We start from the raw sequence: 27,495 nt of genomic DNA, 5'->3' as shown, positions 1-27,495 counted from the left end.
AGACAGATGCAGCTCTGTGCTGCTGTCTGAAGTGTGATAAAATATAGGGCTAGAACAAGTTTCACATGTGCAAAGAACTTAAAGAAGCACAGAACTGCCATTTCTGTTTTAACACATCAGTCTCTGTCACAAATAGTAAATCATTTAAAAGTAAGCTGATCCTTCCAGCTTGAAACAAGCATTTTAAACCCAGGAACGACTGAAATGAAACAAGCATTTTAAAGCCAGCAACTATTGAAATGTATTTTAATTCATGGCAATCACCCATCAAGCTTGGCTGGAAACAATTCTATTGTTTTTAGTAAGATCTGTCTACTAGCCAGCCCAAGAGTTCAGAAGGCAGACCTACTTGCTGCAGTTGTTTACAGAGTACATCAAAATTCTCCAGAGCTGTGAAAGAGGATGACACATTTCAGCTCTCCTTCATCAACTGCTACACCACTGACAGGTTACCAAAATTACAGTGGAGTGCAATAAAGTTGCCAAATCCAAAGAGAACTCCTTTTTTAAAACAAGTACCATCTCCTCATGTTGCTGTAAGTTCCTGGAATCTTGACCACATTTTGCTAGTAATTACTTTGATCTTAAAAGATACTTGCAGATTCCATAAGTGATCCATCATAATCATTGGTTATAAGCTTGAGTAAACTCTTTCCTGGCCACTGATGAGTTACAAAATATGTAAATGTAGTTTAGTTTGTATCCACCACACATAACAACACGGCCTGATTTTGCCAAATAGTATTGGGTGTTGCTTTACCTATCTAGAAGGGTGCATTATTTTGTGATTAACTCAAATTCCATTGTCCTGATGATAACAACAGTGTCTTATAATTACATGTATTACATGCAAAGTTGCTTAATTAGGCCTGTTTTTTAAATATGCATCCAAAACAAGGTCCATGGTACAGATATTTCTTCACACCGTCCTACCACCTTCTCAACCCATTCTAAGTGGTCTCTCCTACTGGGAAATAGACTTGACTCTGTACAGAAGTTTTTTATAAGCTGTTATTAAGGACAGGCATCCCAGGCAGTTGCTTCTGTAACATCTTCTCCTTTACAAAAACAGCACAGAGGTCAAGAAAACCTGACTATGTGCAGCTAGGATATTTAACTGCTACTGCACAGAAAAAAACCCAAACCAAACCAAACAAACCAACCCCCCCACCACCCCCAAGCCTCCTCTGTTGTATGTGTGCCCTAGAATTTTTACTGTTTCAAAAAGAGGTATCATCACCGTCCTTATCTTTATGGTATTTCAAATAGGTTTTACTTACAATATTTATGATCTGTAAAGATTTTAGAACTGCTTGGGGTGAACAACCCATTGCTGTCAGATCAGGATAGATCCCTTCTTCCAACACATACTGGTTACCAGCGAATTCCTCCTGGTCATACACTATGCAGCTGCAGAAAGAAGGAGAAGAAGTTCCCTCTTAAGACATCTGTGCCAGTAAAATGCAGATGCATTATTTACAATGTTTTGCCTGAAAGATCAATGTGCAAACAGCAAAGCACTGCTCTCTGTAAGTCCCCATCTATGAAACCACCTCATGTGTTAGAAAGCTGGTTGCTTTTCTAAAACTTCTACTATTTAAATGATTTTGCATTATTCATTCAATATAACTTACCTGCCATCTAAAATTTTTGAAGACTTCACAGCAAATGAATCAATACATCTTGTGTTTTTTTCAAATATTTGGCAGTTACCCTTGAATTCAGGCTCTGAAAATAACTGGACCTTTAAAAAGTTATAAACATATTTAAGGAAATTAATTCTTCTACCTTCAGTTACATGTCTACCATTAATTCTATAATTACATAAAAAGATACTTATAACACCCAGTCTTCCTTGGTTACCTATGTTTGTCACCTCTTCAGTGTTACAATCCTTGCTCAAGAGAGCAAGGTAACAACTCCAAAAATTACTTCTGGCTGTAAATCACTTAGTGACATACAAAATAATAAAAACAACAATAACAAGTATATCTTCTAGGTCTATCTGCTGGGTAAGATGTTTAAATTCCCAAAGAGTGACCAGAATAGGCACAACTTTATTAAAATGCCATAAAAAAGATTTCTTTTATATTACTAATCTGCTTAATCTCCAAAATGCATACTCTTCTCAGTAAATGGAAACTCCCTGCCTCTCAGAACACAAATGGTGTATAATCCTGGCAAAGGACTCAGACAGCATGCCAAGAAGTATGGCATATATTCCCAGGATAGATGGGCTTTACAGCTGCAGACACAGTCTCATGTTAGTCCTTTCTCTGCTCCAAGGATAAGAGAGGATACATCGCCCAGAGTGTTTTGCCCTTATTAAAACATAAAAAAATTAAAAAATTCTAAGCAGCAAACTTGCTAATTTGGCTAGAGGATAATTAGCCATGATCACACAGAAGTCATTCCCATTACAACATGCCTACCAGCTTTATTCACTCTTAATAGAGATAGGAGTGTGGGCAGGTACAGCGCTCCCCAAAGAGGAGCACGCTGACGATGGATGCAGTCTGTTGGCTGCAAGCCACGACTTCTTTGTTTCCTTAGGATAAGGTCTTCCTTAGGATAGGGTCTTAATAGGCACATAATGTAAAGATGCAAATAATTTTTCATGCACACAGCTGAAAATAAGCAGCCTTGAGATTTTTATTCCCCATAGTTTATGCATTATCCCTATGCAGGAGATTCCAGTGAAGCATGCTACTAATCAGGAGTAGCAAACCAGGACAGCTAAGAATTGTCTCCTTAGGTTTAGGGCTCTGATATACTCACTACTTTGAAATGAAAATAAAAATAACTTTGTACAGGGACAAACCTGAAAATTTGAAAAGATTCAGAAATTAAGAAGGATGAAAAAAGCTGCCCATTAGCCTCACTGCCAAAACTACATATTAGTACTTGCATAAAGGAGACAGTCCAATGTAGAAATATATTAACTCACTGAACAACCAAGTTCTCCCTGCCATTTCCTTCCCTTATGTTATTGACAAAAAATGGGATTAACTTTTAAACAGAACTCAGCAGTACTCGTGAGGGAACAACTCCCTTCAAGTGCAACCACCACTAACAAAACTCTTAACCAAAGAAATAGGTTCACAAGGAATTAAGTCAGCTGTACCAAGAACAACATCTATCCTGTAGTGCTCTCACCAAAACATCATCTGTTTGTAGAGCTCTCAGCAATAGACTCCAGGTCCTGCACCTCTGCACACAGGGCTGCAGGCTCCAGCTCTATAAAACAATCACTGATACCCCAAAACACCTCATTTGCTGAATCAAGACATTGCCAGTACCCTAAGAAAGTTCTAATGGCAATTGTGTATCAAATCCCACCTTCCTTGGGTCTTAATGTGCCTTACTCAAGAGGTTTGGAATGTAGCCTTCATCCACCTGCAGTCTTCACTCTTTGACTAGTCAGCCATCTATGCAAACACCTGAGTGTTTCCCTGGACAAACAGCCACTTCTTTATTTACATGTTACAGACATTACACAGTATGTTTCACGTGCTTAGAGAAGTATCTTACCTTGACTTTACCCCTTTCACTTCCAGCAATATCCTGCAAAAGGTTTGAGGGGAAAGAAGAGAAAAAATATTTTCAACAGCGATAAAATATCATACAAAATTTACTATTAATTATCATTTAAATAATGTAAATAACCCATATTTGATAGAAAAAGTAGAGTTCCAAATACTTCAGCGAAACTTGCAAAACAAGTAGAAAATTAGCTCCTTACCATAACAATGGGTTGAACTGAAGATATTTTGCAATTCTTTCCCCCCCATGCCTCAATGCTGGGATACAGCCCTTTAGCCAGTATATACTGCTCCCCTGTAAACTCAGGATTCTCATAAGCCACCCATCTAAAAGAGAAAGAAGAGGAGAGTGGTTGGTAGAAGTCACACTACTTTACCAAAATGCAGATGTGTACATTCATTACTGTTTTAATGTAAGAACAAATAAAAAGTTTCTGAAGTGCCAAACTGTGATACTGTTAAAACCCTAAACAAACCAGTGTATCTGATAGTGCAAACCTATGCAAATTTTACCACCTTCTTGCCCGATGTTGATACAAATCAGAGTGAATGAGCTAAAGGAAAGCACAAGTTCAGACACATCATGTGCCACATATCCTAAAAGTTACCTCCAGTAAGAATATTTCAAGATGTTTTACAATTCTATTATTCTACCAAGGTCAAGTTCTTATCTTAAAAAAAAAAACAAAAAAAAAAAAACAACAAAAAACCAAAAAAACCCCAAACAACCAAAACAACAGACAGATATCAGAATACAGCCTTTTCAATAAAACTAACTTTCAGAGCAATCTGAGCAGTAAATGTAGCAATACTGACTTTTAATGTTGCCTGTAGCTACAGCTCAGTTGTGTTTAAGCAAATACACACCCCACAGGATGCTGAGCTGCAACAACAGGCAAATATGCTAAGCAGAGGAGACTGTTCCCTGCTAGGAATCAGAGAGAGCAAGAAGAATATCCTTGTAAGCTAAGCACCAAAACCACCACAAATTTGACCAGATCAATGTATTTAAATGCAAAGCTGTTATTGCAACTACTCAGTTGGATCTCATGCTTGACACAGGCCACAAACTCAGAGATCTGCATCAAGTCTTCTGTCTCAGTCAGAATATGTCTTTTTGAAAGACTTTCAACTTTTGACATGATACACACTTGAAGTATTGGAAAAGCAACCAAATCACTACATATATCTCTCTGATGTCCAATTACTCCTGCTCTAGGTCCAATCTTAAATATCTGCTATCAGTTAGTCTTGCTAAGAACAGTATACTACATTCAATAAATCTTCTATTACAGTGTTCTTCTGACCCTGGTTCCATACTGAAAGCCCAGACACTTCCTGCATCTATACTACTGTGGAAGGGGCTAACAGCGGGCCTGTTAGCTAAAGGAGTGAGAAGAAGCTGAGAAGTAAGAAGAAGCTGATAAGGAGCTCTCTCCAAGGCTGTAACCAAGGAGACCGAGAGAAGAAAGATAGAAGAACTTTGCAGCTGGATGAAGCATTTTTAGAAAGTTAGTTAAGTCACTATAACTTCTCACCAATAGTATTATGTTGATTTATTGTGGCCAATAGTAAAGATAGAAGAAGCATAAACAATTGGAAAGTGTATAAAAATCAGCCATGTTCAATAATAAAGTGTTGCCAACTGAGACTGCTTGTGGTCTCTGCTTTATGTCGTGACCGCCTCGACAGCGACATACTACCTTTGATTTTGTGATAACCTGCAGAACTTGACTTGCTTTTCACTGCTATACTTCCCAAGCTTTCCCATATTTACAACTCTTTTTTTATCTGTTGGGTTGTTTTTTGAGTGTCCATATGAATTCAGACCACAGCAGCAGCTGCTTTTGGTTCATTATATTTATGCAGGAATCACGACATCTTGCTGGTTCCTGATTCTACTAGAAAAACTTCTACTCAGAGTCAACTTGCTTTTAATTTTAGCCACTGTAGTGCATAATGACTATATGCTAGGTTATGCCAAAATCCACTTTCAATGGGCTCAGAAACTTACTGAGTTTCTACACTAACAAAAAATTTCATATCACAAAGCAGTAAAATGCTACAGATCTTAAAATCTGCAGGGGAAGGTAACTCCCAACATCAAAATTCCCTATTAATTTATGAGTTGATCAATTGGATTCTACTAAGCTGCAGTTTTATTCCAGGTACAAATGCCAGAGTCTCTGCAGATACAAGAAGTGGGATAACTTCAAACTGAAATAAAGGTGCACCAACATGTATGTGCCAAGAGTATGAACTTTGTTTTACTTGTCCATGGCAAACATTCAAACAGTGAATCACACACATCACTATTCACGTCTCTTGGTTTGCCTCAGATATAATCAATTATTCCAACTTGTTACACACTAATTACTCACGGCATATTTCAAGGTCCATTTCAAAATCACCTCAGAGTAATTCATCAAAGAGACATTGGTATGTACAATAAATTGAGCAGAGAGTTCAAATGTCTCAGGTGTGTCTATACCTGTATATCACATACACCAAAAGCAGTGAAAATGAGGTTTCCTTAAACAATTTCTTCAGCAGGCATTCATTAGATTTTTCAGTGCTAAGTGCCAGGATACAGCTATGGTGCACAGTTGTTTTACTGAATTGAGATCTATGCAAACAAGTGTTTTTGATATAAAATTAACTGTAAGACATGTCAGCAGCCTCCTAAGAGCCCCTTGATAGCAGTTATTTAGTTCCCCCCAGCCTGAATGCAGAAGTAATCAACGAATCTCACTTGCACACGTTTACATTTAAATAAATGGGATTTAAATAATTAAGTGCCACTCTTCCATGTAAGTCAGCCCATGCAGTCAGACAGTTCCTAGAGTCAGGGCTTAGTGGTGAAATACTTGTGCTTCTCCACTTAATTCAGAAGCCCATGTAAGCTGCTGAAAGTAGTAATAACATCATGAAGCACAGGCAGCTGAATTCAGTACCAGCTAAACCTGCCAGACCTCAAGATTATCCCTAGGAAGGAGCACTGCCTTAATCCAACTTCTGACTTCACAGAAAGTCCTGGAGAGCAAGATATTGCCTCCACACCTGAGCAGGAGAGTCACACTCCAGCTGCCAGGCACAACAAAACTGAAGGGCTGCTCTGCAGCATGGCAGCAACCATCCTGCCCCACAGGGAGTGAGCTCTCCTAGCACAACAGATTTTGTAACCCCCAGATGCACAAATTGCCCTCGTGAGGCTGAGCAACAGCTCCAGCCCAGGCTGCTGGCAGGAGGGTGCTGGAGACCTTTCCTCCTGGGCACCATCCATGCCCCTGAAGCCAGAAGTAGCATAAAGCTTTGATTATGTATTCTTAGTACTATTACACACAGAAACTCTTTCTCCAAAAACACCTACGTATGACATCTAGGAAGTGCAGCTCCAAACAGGGTCTGAATGTACAGGCAAGAAAATAATCCAGATATGGGTAGCTCACCAAAAATCAGATTTGCCCTCAGTTAGCCCAGGACTCACCTTGTCTGACTTTAGGAGGGAGGTCAGAAAGTTAACTGGCATTTGCAGACTTGTACAATATTAACAGATAGAATGAGGTAATAAAATTGTATTTATAGGAGAGAGAAAATGAGTTCATCATGCTCCTTTGTGACTGTGATTCTTAGTATTCCAGGGACCTGCAAGCTTTAGTTTTATTACTCCTTTAAAGATTTTTTTCTGAACATCAGTTCAGTCACACAGAGAAGTTAAAGCTTTTTTTGAAGTGCTCTCCAGTGGAGTAACCAAGGGTACTTGCCCTTTTCAGCTCCCAGTGAAGGTTTGTTCTTGTACATTGTGTCTCCAGTTTCACTATGTTACCTTCCTGAGTGCATCTAGGTTAAATTTACTATCTTCTGGTTTCTGTATGTGAACCACTCATTACCTAATTATTTCCTTAATATCACTCACTATCCATACATACTCTAGCAGCAACCCCATCTACATTGTGGATTAATTACTTGAAAACTAGGGGAAAACCAGGCTGATAACACAACCACAGTAAACAGATGACTACATAAAATAAACAAATCTGGGAAATTTCTTCCAGCAAGTTCAAAGGAAAGCGACTAAAAGACAAGAGCTTCTTCAGGAGTTCTGGCAAAAGTTTGGTGTGTTTATGGATAAAGAAAAGGCACATTTCAAACATGCAGTTCCTGTGATTTTGATCACTATTAAATAAAAGCTTGAAGGAGTTTTTAAGCAGAGGGGAAATCAAAATAGTACAACACTTGATTTTAGTACTTGCTTGAACTTGTAAAGGGTGTTACCTGTTGCTAGTAAATAGTTCAATTTTCCACCACTTCAAATTCTGCCAGTTTGAAAGTAAAGTTCAAACCCTACTTAAAAGAAGAAAGGCCCCTCCTATTTCCAGGCAGCCTGGATTGCTTTCTCCTACCCTAATGGCAGAAAAATAATTTTTGAATTTTATGTTTGGCCAGTCTCCAAAAAATGCTCAAGAGCAAAACATTTTCATTTTTAAAGAAGTACATTTAATTTTTCAAGAAGTCAATCCTCATCTCCATAGGATATATTTTTCAGGATGTCTTTACAATGGATTTAGCAAAGACACGAAAATATTGCTTGGAAACATGTTTAGAGACATTTAGAAATTTAGAAATTTGAATGCAGCTAGTGTTGAATTGCCCCAAAATTGAACAGTCACCCCCCAAATGCAGAGCTGGGCTGTCTCCAGCAATACAGTTCAGAGCTGCAGTTGAGCTCAGAACTTGTTCCATAGTATCTGTGCACTGCAGTGTCAGGCTTTCTTTTCTTTGATATACCCTTTAAATTACAGAGCAATCAAATTAATTATGTGGGAAATACAGATCATCTGTTATCTTACTGCTCTAACTGCTTACCCCAGATACCTGTAGTTAAAAAATTGCAATGAAAGGTAGAGGGCTTCTTAAATCTTTGACTTATTTTAATTAAGTGTTTTCAATATAATACCAGGAAGGTTACTTCGAAATATTATGACAAGCTTTTATTGAATGTAGTTAAAAAATAGTTTATTGAATGTAGTTAAAAAATTGCAATGAAAGGTAGAGGGCTTCTTAAATCTTTGACTTATTTTAATTAAGTGTTTTCAATATAATACCAGGAAGGTTACTTCGAAATATTATGACAAGCTTTTATTGAATCTGTCACAGTTCACTATGTCATCATCTGCACTACAACCTAAACAGCTCAGGAAATTGCTCAATGGATTATTCATTGCCCTGTGACAGATTTCTTGGAAGGAAAGATATAAAAAAAATCTTCTACCTGAACAGACAGTTAATACTTAAAATAAAGCACTGTACTGCCAAACATGACTTCACAGAGATCATTCAAGCTTTCTGGCACTTTAACATTGAGTAAGATCACCACAAAACCCCCAAACACTCACAACTTCTCTGGAAACAGAGGGATTGTACAAGACTCTCAAGAGCTGAGTGCTAGCCACCTGTTATGAGCAATGCATCTGAATGTTTTAAAACCTTATTGCTACAAATTACATCTTTTGGAGTCTACAAGATGAGATTACAGAAGTGGTAGCAGAGTCTGTAGTTCAAGTTTTGTTCATAAAGACTTCTAGCCACCTCTGCCATCAGAGTGTTAAAGCCACTCTTAATTACTAGAATACTCAAACTCATGTATGATTCCCATCTCAGATGCAACAGACACATTTACTAGAACAACTACTTGAAGGGCATGATAGGTAACCCACAATTTGTTTCCCAACCTTCAGAGACGACTCTTTCCCAGGAATCTCTCTTGCATATTACAGAAGACAAAAGAGCACAGTGGCTTCAAAGGTCACCAGGCAGAAAAAAACCTGCTGTCACACCATATTCATACAGAAATTAAAAGCATTCCTCTGGAATGCACCGAGCTTGATTCTGCAACCTTTATCCAGACAAAACTTGCAGAGATAGAGCACAGATAACACAGGGAAAGATTTTGGGTGTGGCTGGGTAAGGCAGAGCTTCCAGCAAGTCACCTGCATGAATACCAGGCAGGGAGACAGACTGTACATTTCATGCTTTTTTGGTTCTGGTACTTCAGTTAATTTTGTGTGTTTGCAGACATGATTGCTAATACTTGTTGGCATTTCCAAAATACTTTAATACAGTCTGCAAGGCTGTGAAACTCAATCTGCAGTTGATGGACTCGACTAATCAAACAGCAAAGTCTATCAGCTGATCACTTGCATGTGATAGCACTCATGGCACTAAGAGGTGGTTTGTTAATGGCCAGGGCTAATAGACACTTTTGGGAACCCTATGTTTAACAAAACCCCAAACAAACAATAAACACCAACACCACAGCACTAAAGCACCGTTAAACCTACAGGATTCACTGCAAAAGCAATGTTAATTTTCAGAACAGTTACTCTCCCTAGTATCAGAAGGTATTAGTGAGCATAGTAAAAGTTATTTCTATTTAAAACACAAGAGCAAGGAATCTACCTCTGGTCAAATGCAAGAAGCCTGGAAATTAGTTTCAAAAGTGGAAATTATTTCCATAACAATTTTGCTGTTAAAATGCTTCAAACAAATGCAACCACAAGAACAAACAATTCCTCTCTTGATGAAATCTCATCTCATGCTTTTATACTCTGTGTATCAGAAAGTCAATGCTTCCTCAGACCATCTTATCTTATTGTAAGAAGAAAGATGATTTATTGTACACATTCACCAAAACTTTACTTTTCACATTCTGTAGTCAAGGGCAGAAAATTTTATCTGAAGACTCCACAGAGAAGTCAGAGTCCTGAAAAACATCTGCAAACACCATCAATTTCTATAAAGACCAGCATATCTAAAATGAAAGAGTGAATAAAAATATCACTTACACGCCACTTAGCACATTTATAGACTGTGTCCTCAGCCCATATCCAGTGTCTTTCAAATTGGAAATGATACCTAACACGTTGATATTGGAACCCTTTGATCCAAAGTCTTTTTCACTGTACATTATCATATGAGAACTTGTGAAATCCTGTTAAAACAAAGAGGAGCACCATAAGGAAAGTGCCACGTGACATCTCAGAGCACTCAGGAGATGCCTACTGTGTGTTCTTGGAACTTACCCCAACAATTGGTCGCAGGGACTGCACCTCCTCATCGTAGCCACCCCAGTCTGCCCAATCCCGATACGCTCCTTCTTCCAGCAGGTACTGGTGGCCTTCAAACCCAGGCTTCTCGTAAGCAACCCAGCTGAACAACAAAAACAACAGAGGATGAACGTGAAAATGCACAAGTGCCACTCCATGGTTTCATGGAGCAGATATAGATACGTAATATTTACTCTTTTGCTGTGAATATTTTTAAATTTAACCCTGGTGTATACCTCAACCCAAAAATTACAAAAACAGAACAAAGAGGGATTGGATTTATCCACTGCAACTTCCAGCCTATGGAGTTACTACCTCAGCTGGAGGGTAAATACCACTTTTCCACACTTACACTCCTCCCAGTACTTTCATGGATCCCACTGATGTAAGTGGAATTCTTGTCTTGTCTTCTGATTCCTTGTCATCAAGCATAAAGACTTCTGATTCTATTTCCACATGCTTTCCTTCAAAGAAAGGCTTCTCATAAACAATTACCTGGCGCAGAAATGAAGGAAAAGAAAAATTGCAGGGAGGATGATGAATTCTGACAACAGACAATTTCTTTAGCATAGGCACATAGAGGGAGAATGCAAAATTATAAAACCAACTAGTGGGATCTCTCTCTCCTCTACAAGAGGCCTTTCCACTAGAGATGCAATGTGAGGGCTTGAGCATTGATTGCCCATCTGCATCATCTGGATTGCTGTTAATACTGTCATTTATGCATGTGATAGATGCAGAAATCTAACAGAAGTTGTATTTTCATGGTGTGGTCACATAAAAAAGGGCTACCCAGTAAAGCATCAGTATCCAATCAAAGCATACTTATCTACCCACGTGTAGTTCATGTGCAGTAAAATAGCTTTGGACAATCAACACATACTGACTTTTACCTTTGGCTCCCCACTGAATTCAACTTTGCGACCACCCTGTTAAAAGAAAAAGAAGAAAAATTAAGCTTTTCATGACTTAGACAACATGTAGATGTCTCTAAGAGTCATCAGTTCTCTGCAAAAAGTCAAGGACTGAGGTGAAATATTCCTTAAAGAGTGCAAGTGAAAATAAACGACAGATTAATGGCCGAGATGGATGCAATCAAATGTTGTAAATTCAAGAATTTTATAGACTAAAAATTTTAGGTTTTTTTTAAAGAGTTACATTTTTTCTAAGTCTTGAAAAATCTAACCACCTTAATACATTATTTCTAACACATAAACATAGGTCATTTAACTTGTAAGTAATACCAGTAGTTTACCATTTTCAAGGGTCTCATGGACCTAATGTAGGCTTCCTTCTTCTCCCAGAATAATAAATTAGGATATTCACCAGGCTCCAACATTAAAGGGACTCCCTGGAAACCAGGTTCTTCATAAAGAAGCCATCTAAAAGTAGAGGGGTGGAAGGACAAAAGACATGAAACCCCCAGAACATTTCTGAACAGTAAAGAACAAGACAATATGCTTACTTAAGGAACAAGATCATTGTTCCCTTTAAAGGGGGATGCCAAGCTAATATAAACTGGCCCAAATTGGTATAGTTTCATTGCAGACACATGGCTCCAAGAAACAAGCAAGGTGCTTTAGTTTCATTACTGTCTGTAGCTGAATGTTTCATACATTGCTTGCCCCATATTCACACCACTCAGTAAACCCTTCGCTTGTGGCTGGTCACACGTGGTACTTCCAAGGGCTCAGTACTGGGCTAAATTCTGTTTAATACCTTAATATTAATGATTTGGTACTTCCAAGGGTCAGTACTGGGGTAAATTCTGTTTAATACCTTAATATTAATGATTTGGATGAGGGGATTTGAGTGCTCCCTCAGCTGTTTTGCAGATGACAAGAATCTGGGTGGGAGAAGCTGGGTGATCTGCTGAAGGATAAGAAATCTTTACAGGGGGATCTGGATCAATGGGCCAAGGCCAATGGGATGAGGTTCAACATGGGAAAGTACCAGGTCACAACATTCCCAAGCAGTGCTTCAGGATTGGGGAAGGGTGGTTGAAAAGCTGCTTGGCAGAAAAAGACCTGGGGGTGCTGGTCAACAGCAGTTATACATGAGCCAGCTGTGCCCAGGTGGCCAAGAAGGCCAATGGCATCCTGGCCTGTACCAGCAACAGTGTGGCCAGCAGGACCAAAGCAGTGACTGTCCCCCTGTACTCAACACTGGTGATGCCACACCTCAAATCCTGCGTTTCAGGATCAGTTTTGGAACCCTCACTACACCAAGGACATTGAGGGGCTGGATCATGTCTAGAAGGGGACAATTGAGCTGGTGGAAGATCTGGAGCACAAGTCTAATAAGAATGGCTGAAGGAGCTGGAGGTGTTCAGCCTGGAAAGAATGAGACTCTGGGGAGATCTCATTGCTCTTTACAACTGCCTTGAAAGGAGGTTGTAGACAGGCAGTGACTGGACAAGTGGAAGTGGCCTCAAGCTGCACCTGTGTAGGTTTAGACTGGATATTAGGAAAAAATAATTCACTGAAAGAGTTGTCAATCCCTGTAACAGGCTGCTCAGGGGAGTGGTGGAGTCATAATCTCTGTAGGTATTCAAAAGATGTTCAGTAGTGGTGCTTAGGGATATGGTTTAGTGGTGGACTTGGCAGTGTTGGGTTAATGGTGGTACTGGATGGTCTTACAAGGCCTTTTCCATCTTAAGGGATTCTATGACTAACTTCACTGCAAGAACTGACACACATGGAAGAACAAGGAGAGAGTACAGTCAGAAGATAAAGGTGCATTGACTCATTTTTGTTGGCAGCTTTTAACAAACAGCAATTAAGCATGAACACTGGGAAACTTTAAGATGATACAACCACACCCACATGGCAAGGTGACTCAGAATCAGAGCCTCCCTCACCTGCCAACACAGTGAACTATGTCATGCTTGTAAACTAAAGGCAAAAAAACCCCTAACCCTGCAACATGCAAAAAAGCAGCAGCCATCTGCAGAATTTCTCATGGAAGTGACTTCTTTCTACACTGGACTAATAAACAGATATCTGAGAAAGACAGTTGAAAAATAGTTATTTCACTTCCTGGCGAAAATATTAGTCTGCTTTCCTTCAGGGATACAAATGCAAGAGAGAGATATTAAGACAGCAAGAATTCATGTGGATTTAGTAAAACAATGCTGTTACACTAATGCAAAATAAAGACAACTCAGATGTGCACAGGCTCTGCCTTCTTCCAAAAAACCTGTAATTTTACTGGTCACAGATAGCTTTTAAGTGAGACAGAAACAAAATGGAGACATAGATGAAGTGAATTAACAATCAACCTGCAAATCACATATCTGATTTCCTTACTCTTGCAAGACATGTAATTTGGATTGATGTTGCAGTTCACCAGAAATAACTTCCTGTCAGAGAATCAACTACTTGGACATCTTCAAATTTGCCTACATACCAAAATGATTCATTTTTTTCAACAAATCAAGGTGTAAATATTTACTCAGATAAAATACTCTTTGCCTAACAACAAAAATGTCTGTATATCATGTGGTAGATTTGAAACATCTTTGCTTTACATATTTCTATAAAAAGTGATATGTAACACCTGCCTTCAGCTAGGCAGCTTTTGATAGTTAGACCATTTGCATCAAGGCAAGTGCTATCAGTGCCCAAACATAAGAGCTAACAACCAAGGTCTGTACATCCTGGAAGAAGTTCTGCAGGATGACTGGAAATGGCTCCAGTCTCACTTTTTCTGAAAGAAGGCTCTCTCTCTCTCTTCTGCATACTTTTCCCTGTACTACTTTGAAGCATGCTTTCCATAATGATTTACTAGTTTGTTTATTAAGCCATGAAAACTAATACTGGTACAGCACCTGGATTGCTCCTTAGAGCAATCTCCTTTCTCATAAAAGCTTGCTTGGTTCACAATATTACCCTCCTAACTCAGATGGCCAGATGTTTTCAAGTGACATAACCTCTTTGTATTACACATCACCATAAAAGCCCAGATCAAAATGCAGTGTAAAATACAATGTCACATATGGACTCTCTAAGCACTGAGTCTTAGTTTATAACAGAAGGACTTCAAAAATTTTCTTCTTTGGATCATTTCAAGTTTAGAAGAAAGCAAGTGGGAAATGCAGTCTTATTATAACAGTTCATTCCCTACCCTTACTTATGGTAAGTTTGCCTGAATGAGAAAAAGCAAGAGAGGCAAACTCTTATTCCTTGGCTACAAATACACAAGGGTTATTCAGTATTTACTACACGCAAGCAGAAGAAAATCTAGCTCTAACAAAACATTCTAGGTCAGACTCCACAAGAGTGAAGCATTACAGTGATGTACTAACACTACTGTCAACAAATAGACTGCCAAAATATAGGACTAGAATAAATATAGCCTGCTCGCGAGTCTGACAGGCATAACCAATGGTTTAAACCAAATTCCTGTCATCACACTACACATTCATACAGAGCTGCATACTTACATGCCCCAATGCACTTTAATAGAACAAGTCTTCTGAGTGGTTCCAAACACCCCTGTTTCTTCAGTATCATCAAAAAAGGAAGTCACGATTCCTAACCCTTCAGGCTCTGTATACAAATCAATTCGGCAAACCCTGTAATCCTGAAAAATGAAGATTGCCATAATCACTTGATCTGTGCTGGGAGTTCTATAATTACTGTGCATAACTAAATCAGTTTTGAAACACCTGTTTATTTTAAATTGTTCCCCCCCCTTGTCAATTACTACTGCTATTAGATGCCTATAATAAAAGTATAGCTAAGCCAGTTTGCCTGTCTCTGTTTGAAGCAAGACAATCTCTAATCAGCATTTACATTGTTTACTTTCTGCCATCTAGGCAGGAATGCATCTTCTTTCATCAGTTAACATCTCCTCTAGCAAATTAAATCCTAAGATAATACCAAACAAGCCATCCTTGAAGAGAACTGCAACTTAAACAAGAATTGTAGTTACAAGCAACATATATTCCTCCTTTTTCCTATCCTACTCAAATAACTTTATAGCTTGTGCTTGTTTTGGTAACCTGAAATTGCAACTACTTAATGGTAGGTTAAAAGTGCATAGAAAAGATGTTCCATCATGTGTGAAACTCACTGGTAAGTTTGCCCATACCAGGCAAACCAAAATTTGGTGTTTCACACTGAAGTCTGTATTGACTGCAAATTTGGTTTGTATTGCAAAAAAAAGAAAAAGCAATATTTTGAAAATACAAAATTATTGATAGTTTCCTGGGATGCTTCTCCTGACACTGACCAGACTACAAAGCATATGCTGTATGTAGCATTTTGGTGGCTATTCTAATAAAGCCCACCAAGTTCTGTTCCTACCCTGTCCCTCCTCTTGATATTACCACAACCCCCACTGCACAAAAGCCCCCACATGCATTTTGTGATCAAACATGAACTTCAACAAAGAATATTGTTTCATGCACTTGTAGCTCATGTTACACTTGTGTCCTAATAGACCAATCACATGCTCTATCAGTATAAAACATCACTACACATTAAGATCTATAAAAATATTTTTGACTTGTATTACTTGCCTTAACAACATGTCTTATTGAACCGATCACTGCAGGCTTTTGAGACGTGCAGTCACTTTGCTCTTCAGAAGCACCTGCACCCCAAATATCTGTGAGTTCCAACTCTCCTTCTTCCAATGGAATAGAGGGGCCTTCAAAATTTGGTTTTTCATAGAGTATCCAGCTTAAAATAAATTTTGAAAAATCTAATTTTTCATGGTGCTTTATCATGTGTGATTTGCAAAAATCACGATCCCACTTAACAAATAGTTTCATACACAGTACTGTTTCCAAACCCTTGCCATTTCCACAATACACCTTATTCACCCAACACTGCTGATTCAAGCCATTTTCAGTCTCTGTGATACCTTTAAAAACAATGATAAAACCAAAAATGTCTACTGCTGAATTGTACTTTCACAAAAAACTCCTCCACCTTTTAAAATTGATAATTGGAGGCAGCAAAGACTACTGTCTCTGAATACCAGACTTCGTATGAGATACTAATCAGAACCAATTTGTACATCAGAGAAAACAATGACACTGCAGACCTCATTTTTAATGGCAGAACAGAATAAATAACTAAATAAGAACTTCATCCATCTGCAAATACAAACCCTTCACTCAGGCTCTCAATGGAAGGAGGAAAAAACCCCAGACCCAGTCCCTCTAGACCACGCTAGAAAAGACAACCTGGTTTACAGAGATCAAAAGGTTTTTGTTCCAGTTTTCTGAAGCTAAACAGCAATCAGTTTGCTTCCCAGGACCTCCTACTGCGGCTAGCCCTTGTGTCTGCACCTCACTATCAGATAATTACTTTTGAGAACCTGCTATTTGACTGCATTATAGCCTGGCCACAGCATAACTTGCTGTGCTAGCCACACTACTAATGGCCCCTCTGTTGATGCTATGAAGAAAGCAGGAGATACTTGCTTTGAATTACTCTTGGGCAATACAGCTTTTAGAGCAAAATCCCTCCTTTTGTCAGAGAAACAGTCAATTATCTCTACAGCACCATCCTATTCCTTTGGTCATGACATAATTATGTAAGACCTAGCTTAAAACTTATTTGCTAGCCTTTTAGCCCAATCCAAACACTATGCAAGAATCCCTAATGACCAGAGGAGTTGAAAGGCAAAAGAGCTGAACAGAATCTGTCATTTCATCCCACACCTATGCCTGGTGACATCTCGCACCCTGCCAGATGCTAACACTCACTCAATTAGTCAGCAAAATAGGTTTTCCAGCTCAGAACTTCCTGCTGCAGAGGTAAAATGCCCTATTTCTTGCTCACAGTTCTACATTGTTACAAGCCAGACTTACTGTGAATCACATGCCAGTCCTGCTTCAAAACATTTTTGGATAGAGTAAAAATCTTTGCATAAAGAGTAAAAATTGATCTCTTACCATCCTCTGATGACTTTAACTAAAATTGTTGGTGACAGAACCCAAGAACTGCAATCTGGAACATCATGGAAAACTTCAATGCCAGCTTTTTGACAGTCTGAGTCACAGCATATCACCAGCTGTGTTAAAAAAAAATCCAACAAAACAGAAAAACACACCAGTAACATACAGTTCTATCTTCCTAAGCTTTAAATATAGAAAGGAACACTAAAACTATTAAAATTGATCTTACCTTGCCAGGTCTGGGATTGATTTTACTTTGTCCATTTCTTGGAAGTGTCTAACAGACAGTGAGAAGAGAAAAAAAAATTACAAAAAACCCCCCACAAAATCAAAAGCATTTTCAATAAAGATACTCAGCTATAGAAAAAGGGCTAGTAGAAGAAAACAAAAAATACTCTGAATAGTAAAAGTTGGTAACCTTTTAACTATACCTACTTACCACTTCAATCTCTACTTCCCCTTGCAGAACAGCACCTTGTCACAAATGTATAAATTTATACACTTTTTAAAAACTCTGAATTGTCATCTTACTGAAGTTGACTAACCTCAGATCTGAAATGCTTAAAAATCATCCTGATCATCTTCCTACAAAGCCGAGGATTTTAATACCAAGAGACTACTTTAAAAACTGCCAGCGATGAAGTACATGCTGTACAATAATAAAGATGAGTTTAAATGTCCAAAAATGTCAAGCCATAAAGCATGGTGTATTTTTAAGAAATATATGAAAATACTGAGGATGCATGATGGCACATTCATGTATAAGCTAACCAGCATAATCAATTTTGTAAAAAGTTTCCTCAAAGAGCATGAGACTGAGCACTAAGTGATAAACTAAAAATATTCAGAACAGCTAAAACACATGGAGGTATACAAAATCTAAAACAATGCTGAAGTCAGCAGTAAATTGTATGATACAGAATATATGGGAAAGTTGTGGTTGCATCACGTCACCTTCAAACAAATAAAGCAAGCACTGGAATTATGTGTTTGGTTTCCTAGCAAGGATAGGAGTGTCCATTCTGGGACAGGGTCCTGCTCTTCTAGGAATGATTCACACAAACAAAAAGACAAAAACAGCTCCTGCCCCTAAATAGGTAACCAGCAACATGTGCAAGGAATTAAAGAGAACATAGTAGTTAATATGCAGAGCAGGCAGTGGTCGCAAGACACTTCTTAACCACCACCAGGTTTTTGTAGGCATCATCAAGACATGTTGAAGCACGACTGGTTTTTAGCCTGAGCTTCAGTTCCAGTTAAAACTTGTTCTGTGTTTTGAGGAATGCCAAAGTCATTGTTTTGGGCTGCCCTTACTCCTTCCTTCACATCACCCACTAGCCATTGCATCACCATTTTCTTAGTCAGTGGAAGATGCACAGCAGGTACACCTCACAGAAACCTTTCTGATTCCTGACTTGAGCAAAACATTTCAGTCAGCAGCAGTGCCACAGAAATCCAGAAACCCTTTGAGCAAAACATTCCAGTCAGCAACAGTGCCACAGAAATCCAGACACCCTTTGAAGCCTAAAGGGTTAGGTATGAACCCTAAAGTCTTAGGTATGTACACACTTCACTGCTATATCAGACCTCCACATTCTACTGCAAAATTGAAACCCACTCAAGAAAAACAGTTTAAGTAGCAAAAAACAAACTAAGAGAGTATTAGACATTTAGCTTTAAATTCAAGTTTTTAAATCCAAGCAGGACCAACAGAATAAGAAAGCCTGTTTAATTGGTAACATAAATCTACACTACTGTAAAAAACCCCCCTAATTTTCATCTCTACTCTAATTCAGAAAACTTCCCATAAGAGAAGAATCTACATTCTCAGAACTGCAAGGTACCATGGATGGTTGTCTCCTGCAAGGTGACAAAGAAAGGAGCTCCTTTTAGTAGAACTGCTATAGCAGATAATCATTAGCTTTGGAAAGTATTTCTCAAACTTCTTACATGCTGCTTCAATTCCACAGGTCCCATTCATGTGGCTATTAAATTTTAGAAAACATATTTCTTCCCATGGTTTTTAGATCTCCTGGTTATCATTTTCCTCTCAGGTCACAATAAGGGCTTACATTAACAGAAATAGCAAATACTACAGGACATTTAGTCATTATTTTGAAAACAGAAATTACAAATATATTCCATAATAAAGTTGCTTTGAGGGGAAAACATAGGTCTGTCTTCAGTCATGAAGAACAGATGCTTGTAATCAGACCAAGGGACAGTCCTACACTGTAGCAGCACTTTCAATAATCACTACTATCCAGTTATTACAGTATTCTTAAAGAATATATATATTTTTCTGCTGATACATGGGAATACAACAGAGAGCTAAAATAAAAAATTTGCTCTGTTACTTATTTAACTGTACAATGGCTGAATGTCTTGTTGGAAGAGAAGAGAGATTACTTCAACAGAAGCTTTCTGAAGTTCACAGAAAGCATTCTACTAATAACAAATTAAGTTAGCATAATATTTGTTTCAATATAATACAAAATCAAGTACAAAGACATATTCAAAAAATGCTTTCCATTCATATTTGCAAAAAGTCTCATTTTCCTTTTCAGATAAAACTGGTACCATACCAAAGTTCACCTCAATGTATTTGTAATGTATACATATCCCAAAGAGGGGAAAAAAACCAATATATGCACATTGTCTATCAAAAACATAAAAGCTGGATAACTTTGCAGGCAGCTTTTTAAAAACACAATACTTACATCCACATCTAATAAACCAGGAGGGACATTCGATTCATATCTGCTTGTTCCTAACCAGCTCGAAAAACTTTTCTCAGGATTGCCATAGTTGGGCATTTGTAAACTTAGCTCTTTTTTGGCACTATCTGCTTGCAGGTACTTCTCCACAAAACTTGGAAACTTCACATCTGAAAGAGACTGAATTGCAAAATCAAAATTAACAGTCATTCAGCATGTTGGCAAACATTGTTTCATTTCCTGAATGATCTTTATTACCTCAGATTTTTGAGGCATGATGAATGGCCCAGAAACATCCTGTTGTAAAGGAGGCATCCCCGAGGAGTCAGTTGCAAAAGCTGTTGTGTTATTTACTGGAGTGACAGAAGGGCTAAAAAACTTTTCTTTAGAAGACAGCAAGCTTGAGAAGAGGGAACTTTTTTCAAGCCGTGATCTCTTAATTTCACCATCTGTACAGTCAATGTTCTCTTTTCCATTTATTTCCTGAGTAAAGGCAGGTTCCTCTCTACATGACTGCAGAGCTTTGAATATGATACTTTGCTCTGTTGATGCACGCTTGGGCCTGACTCTGGCTATTGTTTCCAGGCTTTGCATTTTCATTTGTTGTGCTGGTAACAGATCCTGTGTTTTTTCCCTCCTCAGTCCCAAACCAAAAGTAAATACACTAGGATCAAATACTTTCTCTAAGTTGTCTTCATGAATGGGAGGCATTGCAAAGTGGGGTGCTGGAGACTTGGGAAGCTTTGACCTCTTCTTTTTCTGGGGTAAACAAACTGAGCTGTCTAAGTTTTTTATTGTTTCAGCAAACTTCTTCATGTCAGATGGGGAATCAAAAATGCTGTCGTCTTCAGCAGATCCATTACAGGCTTCCCCTGGGCTCTTTTGTGTATTGGTGTTGTGCTCTGATTCCAATACAGTGTCTTGATTGCTGTCATCATACTCAAGTGGTGCAAAGTTCAAATCTCCTGGCTTTACCTTTTTATCTCCATTTTCCATCTTCCTAAATTCTGATCTGGAAACCTGAGATGGTAGAGGATATTTATCATCATTGCACGGTGATAAAGCCTCTGTGTTTGGCAGCACTTTTTCTTCATTTCTATGGAATTCTGAGCTTGTGTAATTTCTTTGGTAGAAAGGATCTTGAGCATTTTCAGTTTTTACAGGTGAGTGCAAAGGCAGTTTAAAAGGTGAACTTTCTTTCTTTGCTGTGGTTAATTCTGATTCTGGTTGCTTCAGAGAGACACTACCAGCATCACTTTTGCTGCTTTGGTTAAAAAGGGATATGGCAGCTTTTACTTTAAGTTCTGTTGTCTTCCCAATATCCTCATAAGAGGTAAAGATTTCTCCATTTTTGCCTTTTAACTCTGCAGTGCTTTCTTTCTCCAGTGTGCCATTCTCAAATAACTTCTGGCGGCTGCTTTGCTTATTTAATGTTTTATCAGGCTGTTCGTTTTCTTTAGGTTGTTTTCCAAATTTCAGCTTTGCTCTGCCAACGAATGTGCTTGGTACAGCATTATTTTTTGAAGCAGGGATGTCAGTAGGTCTCTGGTTCTGGCTAGCACATTTGTTTTCAAACAAGGAAATTTTGTTGGCAATGTTGCTGTTAGTTTTATTAACTGGTTTTTCAAGAGTGTCCTGCTCACTTTCTAAACTGTCTTGATTCGTAGGTGTTTTAAAATTCAGCTCTATGTTCTTCGGTTTGGCTGGACTAGAAGAGGCAAAGTGACACAGATTGACATCTTTAATTAATCTTGAACAGGCTTGTAACAATTTTCAAAACAATAAAAAGTAGAATTATAAACCACAGACTTAATTCAAATTTTGATATCTCAAAAGGAATCAACTAAAAGAGGAGTAACTATATGGATGTAAAAAATTAGACACTAAATAAGGAGTATGTATTTCAAACATGTACTTAGTTCTTTAAGGTTGGTAAGACAAACACAGCAACTTACAGCATCTGCAATTGAGGCAGAGAACTCAACTACTTATGACTGACAGACATTAACATTTAGTACTGAATAGGCAGAATAAATTATAAACATGCAATTCCCTACAGAGTTTAGAAAGCAAATCCCAATTCATTAAGGTGATAATGAGTTGGTTAACATTTGCATATTCTCTCCCATGAGTTTTGAAGACATCTGACCAGATTCTTTGCAGCTTTTACACCTATACTGCAGAAGCAACCTCGAATTGAGTGAAAACTCTTTCACGAGTGCTTGCAGAAAATGTTAGCTGTCCCCAAGCACTGCATCACCACCTTGGCTAAGCGAACACCACATGTGAGGACTCTTCCACTTCCTTCATGTAAACTAAGCTAGCAATTTAAATTGTGTAAACTAAGCCTAATAATTTTACAAGAATTGAATTTGGAAGCACAAATCTTTTCTATCAGAGTGGCCAGGGAGGCATGTACAAGTACATGCACACAGTACTCCTGTGCTATGGCAGAAGGCACAGCTGAGTGTTTCAAGCTCCTTTCTCTGAATACCAGAAAAATTATTTGTCCATGTAACTTGCTACTGCATACTGTACAGTATGAACAGCTGTGAAGATGCAAGGCAGATGGCTTCAAAATTAATCAGTCAGATCTAAGGAGTGTCAAGGAGCCCACCATCACCTCTAAGACAGTCCTGTTCTCCAGAGAGGAATCTGGGGACACAGCAGCAGAAGGACAGGTAGAAGCTGCCCTACATGAAAACTGACAAATGTGGGGGATGAAAAGAAAATAGCTTGCAGCCATCTCCAGGGTCCCAAATGCTCTACCAATCAATGGATGATTCTGGTACTTAAGTGTTTTCTTCTTTTTTTACCTACATAAACTGTGTTCACTAAGTTTTCAGGCAGCTCCTTAGCCCAAGAAAGAGGTATGAGATATAGGAACAATCCAAAACATGAGATCCATTCCCCTCTTCCTCAAATGATCCATCCCAAGTAAGAAATTAAACCCTTCTAATGCAAGATTCTCCATTGTACAAGTTCTATTTCTTGGGAATACCATGAGGAACAAACTTACTGAAATAACAGGAAGATTCAAAAATAGTTACCTACGAATCTATACAAAGAGCAACTGTTAAAAATCATAGAATCATAGACTATTAAGAGGCTGCAATGGATCTTGAAAGATCATCTAGCCTCTACTCTCCTGCCATGGGCAGGGACACCTCCCACTAGACCAGGTTGCTCAAAGCCTTTTCCAACCTGGCTTTGAACACTGCCAGAATTGGGGCATCCTCAACCTCCCCAGGAAACCTTTTGTAGTGTCTTACCACCCTCACAGTACAAAGTCTCTTCCTAATATTCAACATAAATTTCCTGTCTCTCAGTTTGTACCCAGTACTCCTTATCCTATCACTACAGCTCCTGGCAAAGAGTCCTTTTTCAGCTTCCCTGTAGACCCCCACCTTCAGATACTGGAAGGTTTTTATGAGGTCTCTGTGCAATCGTCTCTTCCCTGTGAAGCCCCAACTCTTTCAGCCTGTCTCCATAGGGAAGGTGCTCTGGTCCTCTTATCAACTTTGTGCCCTCCTCTGGATTTGCTCCAACAGTTCCATGTCCTTCTTGTCATCATGTCATTTCAGAGAAGACCTCCCGACACTGCTCCCTCTAACTACCAGCCTACTCAAGCTAGTTCACAACTTTATGAAGAAATATGAAAAATGTATGATCAATAAGAAAGGAAACAGCAAACTTAAAATCCACTGGCCATACTTCAGATAATAAAACACACTTGGAAAATTTAAGGAAAAACAGAAAACCAAAATGTTCCTGAAAGAGAGAAGGTATGAAGGGAACTATCATAGAGCATAAAATTAAATATATTGAGGCACTACTTTTCATTTGAACTACAACTGTTTTTTCCTAAACTTTTAAAAGTTAAATTATTCTATGACTTTTCTCTTTGGAAAATGACTATGAGTTGCAAGGGACCTCTGAAGATCAGCTAGCCTAACTTCCTACTCAAAACAGGGACAGCTTCAAAGTTAGATCAAGTTCCTGAAAGCTTTGCCTGACCAAGTTTTGAATAACTTCAAGGGTCAAGATCTCACAACCTTCCTCGTGAAGCACTGCAGCAGGGCGGCCACTGTCGCTGGGAATTATTTTTGCCTTATATCCCATTAAAACTTCACTGCCGCAACTTGCAGCTGTGGCTGTTGTCCCTTCACAGCTCAGGGACAAATCTGGCTCTGCCTTCTCTATAGGTAGTGAGAGATGACAGAGGTCTATCTGTATCCTTCTCTTCTCTCAGCTGAAGAAACCAAGCTGCTTCAGCTTCTCCTCATACATGCTTTGCTCCAGAGCTGTCACCTTCTCTAATGGCTCACTGCTGGACTCATTCCAATTTGGGAACATCTCTCTTATACCAGAAGAGAGCTGGAAGGGGAGGAAGAGCTACAACTCAACAGAATGACTCAGATGTAGACCCATGAGTACTAAGACCTGCTGGCTATGCTCCTGCCTATGGAGCACAGCACAGCCTTCACCTGGTACAATGATGCACTACTGAAACGTGCTGAATTTCCTGCTCACCAGGATCTTTCATATCCTTTTCTGATCAGAAGAAAAATGTACTTATCCTTTTCTTTTACCTGTATTTTCAAGAGGTAACACTAACGGCCCAATTATCTTAACAAAGTCATTCCCATACCACCCTTTTGTCAGCCTGTCACTTGCACTACTACATTTCAACATAACACATATCTTTCCCATAAAAATCTGTGTCTCTCTGTATGCCCTGACACAAGCAAGTTTAATGGCTAACAGTGATACTTATCAGCCACATCTAAAACCTCTTTTAAATGAAGAGCTCACCCCTCAAAGGTATAGTTTCAAGGTTTGCAAATTTATGCAGAAACAACCACTTCAACACTTTGTATTTTGTATTCTGCAGTACTTCTGCACAGCAGCAGCAGCCAAACAGCTGAAACCAGAGAGCATGAGAAAGCTCAGCCCTGCAGCTCCACTCACTACAGCTGGCCTCTTCTAATCTTTTCATTACACCTTTTTCCACACTACAAAATACAGGTTTTAAATACAGCCAAAAGATGCGCTTTCTTGCAAGAACTGAGTCACCAAGCTTGTTTAAAAGGAAATGTTGTTTGAGTATCCTTTAAGTCTCCCATCTTGTATGGGGGAAAAAACAGCACAAATGCTTTCTTACAAAGAGTCCAGTGTGGCTCATTCTTACTGATCTGTGACGCCAGGAACAAGCAGGCACAAGAGAAATACCAATGTCCTTCTCTGTGGTTACACCTTGCAGCTAAACTGTGGAAGCAAGCAGTTAAACCTCTCCCAACAGTCAAAAATGGAAGGTGAGTCACACATCAAGCTTGCAAGTGGTGCCAAAAAAACACTGATGCCAAAATATCAGATTGAGGTGAGCAAAGAAAAATGGCATGTGAAAAGAGAAGAATAATTCAACAAGTGGGCTTAAATGCAAAGGCAACTACAAAACCATGTCTGAACATAAAGTATGACAACTGAAGCCAAGTTTTCCGCTAAGCACATCAAAGTGACTGCTGCCTGAGGTTTTATTTGCCAATTAAGATTTACCATCAACCTCATTTTAGTCTCAAATCTGACAGGCTTCCCTTTCAAAAGCTAGAAGCAAAGTATCCTGTGACTTTCAAGTTATCCAGTACACAGACATAAATGGAGAAAAGAGAGAAAATGCTATCTTTATTTACAGGAAACCTGCATTTCTGGAGGTGATGGAGAAAATGACCTGTTTTGAAATTGATTCCAAAGAAACCTGATTCCCAGAATTGGCACAATGTCATTAGTAAGAGATATCATGCACTTTTAAGGGAGAACTACTTGTATTATATAAAATCCATCTTACAAGGGGCCAAAGAATCTCTAAGTAAATGGGTATTTTTCAACCAGAAAGGAATGAATGTGAACTATCTAAAAAAAACTTTTTGACCTTTGAAAATGAAAAATTTATCTGTTCACAGTGATAACTAGAGAATAAAAACACACCATCTTCTAGTAATGGCACCATCTTTCCCCTTCCCATTTTACAGCACCTTAATCCCCATCCAGGTTTATAGTTCATACATTCTAATGAATGACTCTAAATTATACCAGATCACCCGAGCATGTCACTCTGGCTAAAGAAATGGTGTGGTGCTGTGCTATGACAGCTATCAGACGCATCAGAAACCTTGCAGGCAACACAGCAGTCCCCACCCAGGGCTAAAGCTCCTATAGCAGCAGATAAGGCCAAGACACAGTGTCACACACCCCACAAAAAGGGATGAAATAGAACAGCTTGTTTATTTGTTAAAATTTGGTCTTTCAGACAGGACACTCGTCTGTTACTTTATGAGTACAGTAAAAGATAATTCACTGTACAGCAAGGAGATACACAGAAAAAAATGAAATCCAGCTATGCAGCTGTTTATAACTTCATCATCACTAAGTGACACAGAGAAAAAACAATCTGAAAGCTACCTTTCCTTTGAAGCTGTGAAGATACAAACTCAGGAGTTTAAGATTTGTGATCTATACTGCCAGATGGCAAGGCATCACCCAGTACAAAAATGCCACAGTTTAACTTTCAGTACTAGGCTTTTTAAACTTAAGTTACAAATTAAGGACTCAGATGTAGAGTATTACAAATTGTGCAAAGGAAATTGCTCCTGTGCTCCTCAGATGTGGGAAGCATAATTGCAAACAGACGTGTCTCTTAAACCATCACGTTGAACCTCCACATCCCTCTAACACAAGGACAATTATCAACACTCAGGTGGGCCTACAGGATTCAGTGTGCCCCCACACCTACAACTGAACATGTCAGAACGAGGAGTGCAACAGCACACAGCCCACAGCCGTGGCAACCAAACAACAGAAATGAATAATGCAAACAAATCATTCCCCGTGGATGAGAATGCAACAGTACCCAAGTAATCAATCACTGGTCTCAGACTAGTGATAACAGCGAACTTTATAAATACAGCCGCTTCTTTATAACCCTAAGGAAAGCTCTGACCACTTGTTTGACAGAGACAGTTTCTTCAAGTGTAAAATCAAAAACTGAAAACTAATATATGCATCATTCTGCAAATACCTGATGTTATTCACATGCATCAAAATTTAAGTGATTCACCCTGCATATACTTAAGAAAGCAACCACATGTACTCAAAACTTTGGAATGTGATCTATCATATCATTTGAACAATCAAGTTCTACATTGCATGCTACATTTCTT

General features: G+C 38.7%; 2 protein-coding genes across 2 annotated transcripts in view; one reads left to right on the top strand and one right to left on the bottom strand.

Moving 5' to 3' along the window:
• Positions 1 to 5,159, top strand: part of RTN4IP1 (reticulon 4 interacting protein 1) — a 44,003-nt gene extending 38,844 nt beyond the window's left edge. The window contains exon 10 of the mRNA XM_066547554.1: positions 4,838 to 5,159. Coding sequence (XP_066403651.1) covers positions 4,838 to 4,948 — 111 coding nt within the window. The 3' untranslated portion in view covers positions 4,949 to 5,159. The remainder of the gene's footprint in view (positions 1 to 4,837) is intronic.
• Positions 1 to 27,495, bottom strand: part of CRYBG1 (crystallin beta-gamma domain containing 1) — a 95,589-nt gene that overhangs the window by 12,100 nt on the left and 55,994 nt on the right. The window contains 15 exon segments of the mRNA XM_066547551.1: positions 1,281 to 1,410; positions 1,635 to 1,744; positions 3,532 to 3,564; positions 3,743 to 3,869; positions 10,388 to 10,533; positions 10,625 to 10,751; positions 11,001 to 11,143; positions 11,542 to 11,577; positions 11,904 to 12,030; positions 15,093 to 15,232; positions 16,179 to 16,335; positions 17,559 to 17,677; positions 17,791 to 17,838; positions 20,282 to 20,458; positions 20,537 to 21,986. Of these exon segments, the coding sequence (XP_066403648.1) occupies positions 1,281 to 1,410; positions 1,635 to 1,744; positions 3,532 to 3,564; positions 3,743 to 3,869; positions 10,388 to 10,533; positions 10,625 to 10,751; positions 11,001 to 11,143; positions 11,542 to 11,577; positions 11,904 to 12,030; positions 15,093 to 15,232; positions 16,179 to 16,335; positions 17,559 to 17,677; positions 17,791 to 17,838; positions 20,282 to 20,458; positions 20,537 to 21,986 (3,070 nt within the window).

Source organism: Molothrus aeneus, chromosome 3, assembly GCF_037042795.1.
Source record: "Molothrus aeneus isolate 106 chromosome 3, BPBGC_Maene_1.0, whole genome shotgun sequence".
NCBI classification, from domain to species: Eukaryota; Metazoa; Chordata; class Aves; order Passeriformes; family Icteridae; genus Molothrus; species Molothrus aeneus.
This window is presented reverse-complemented; position numbering and strand designations above follow the sequence as displayed.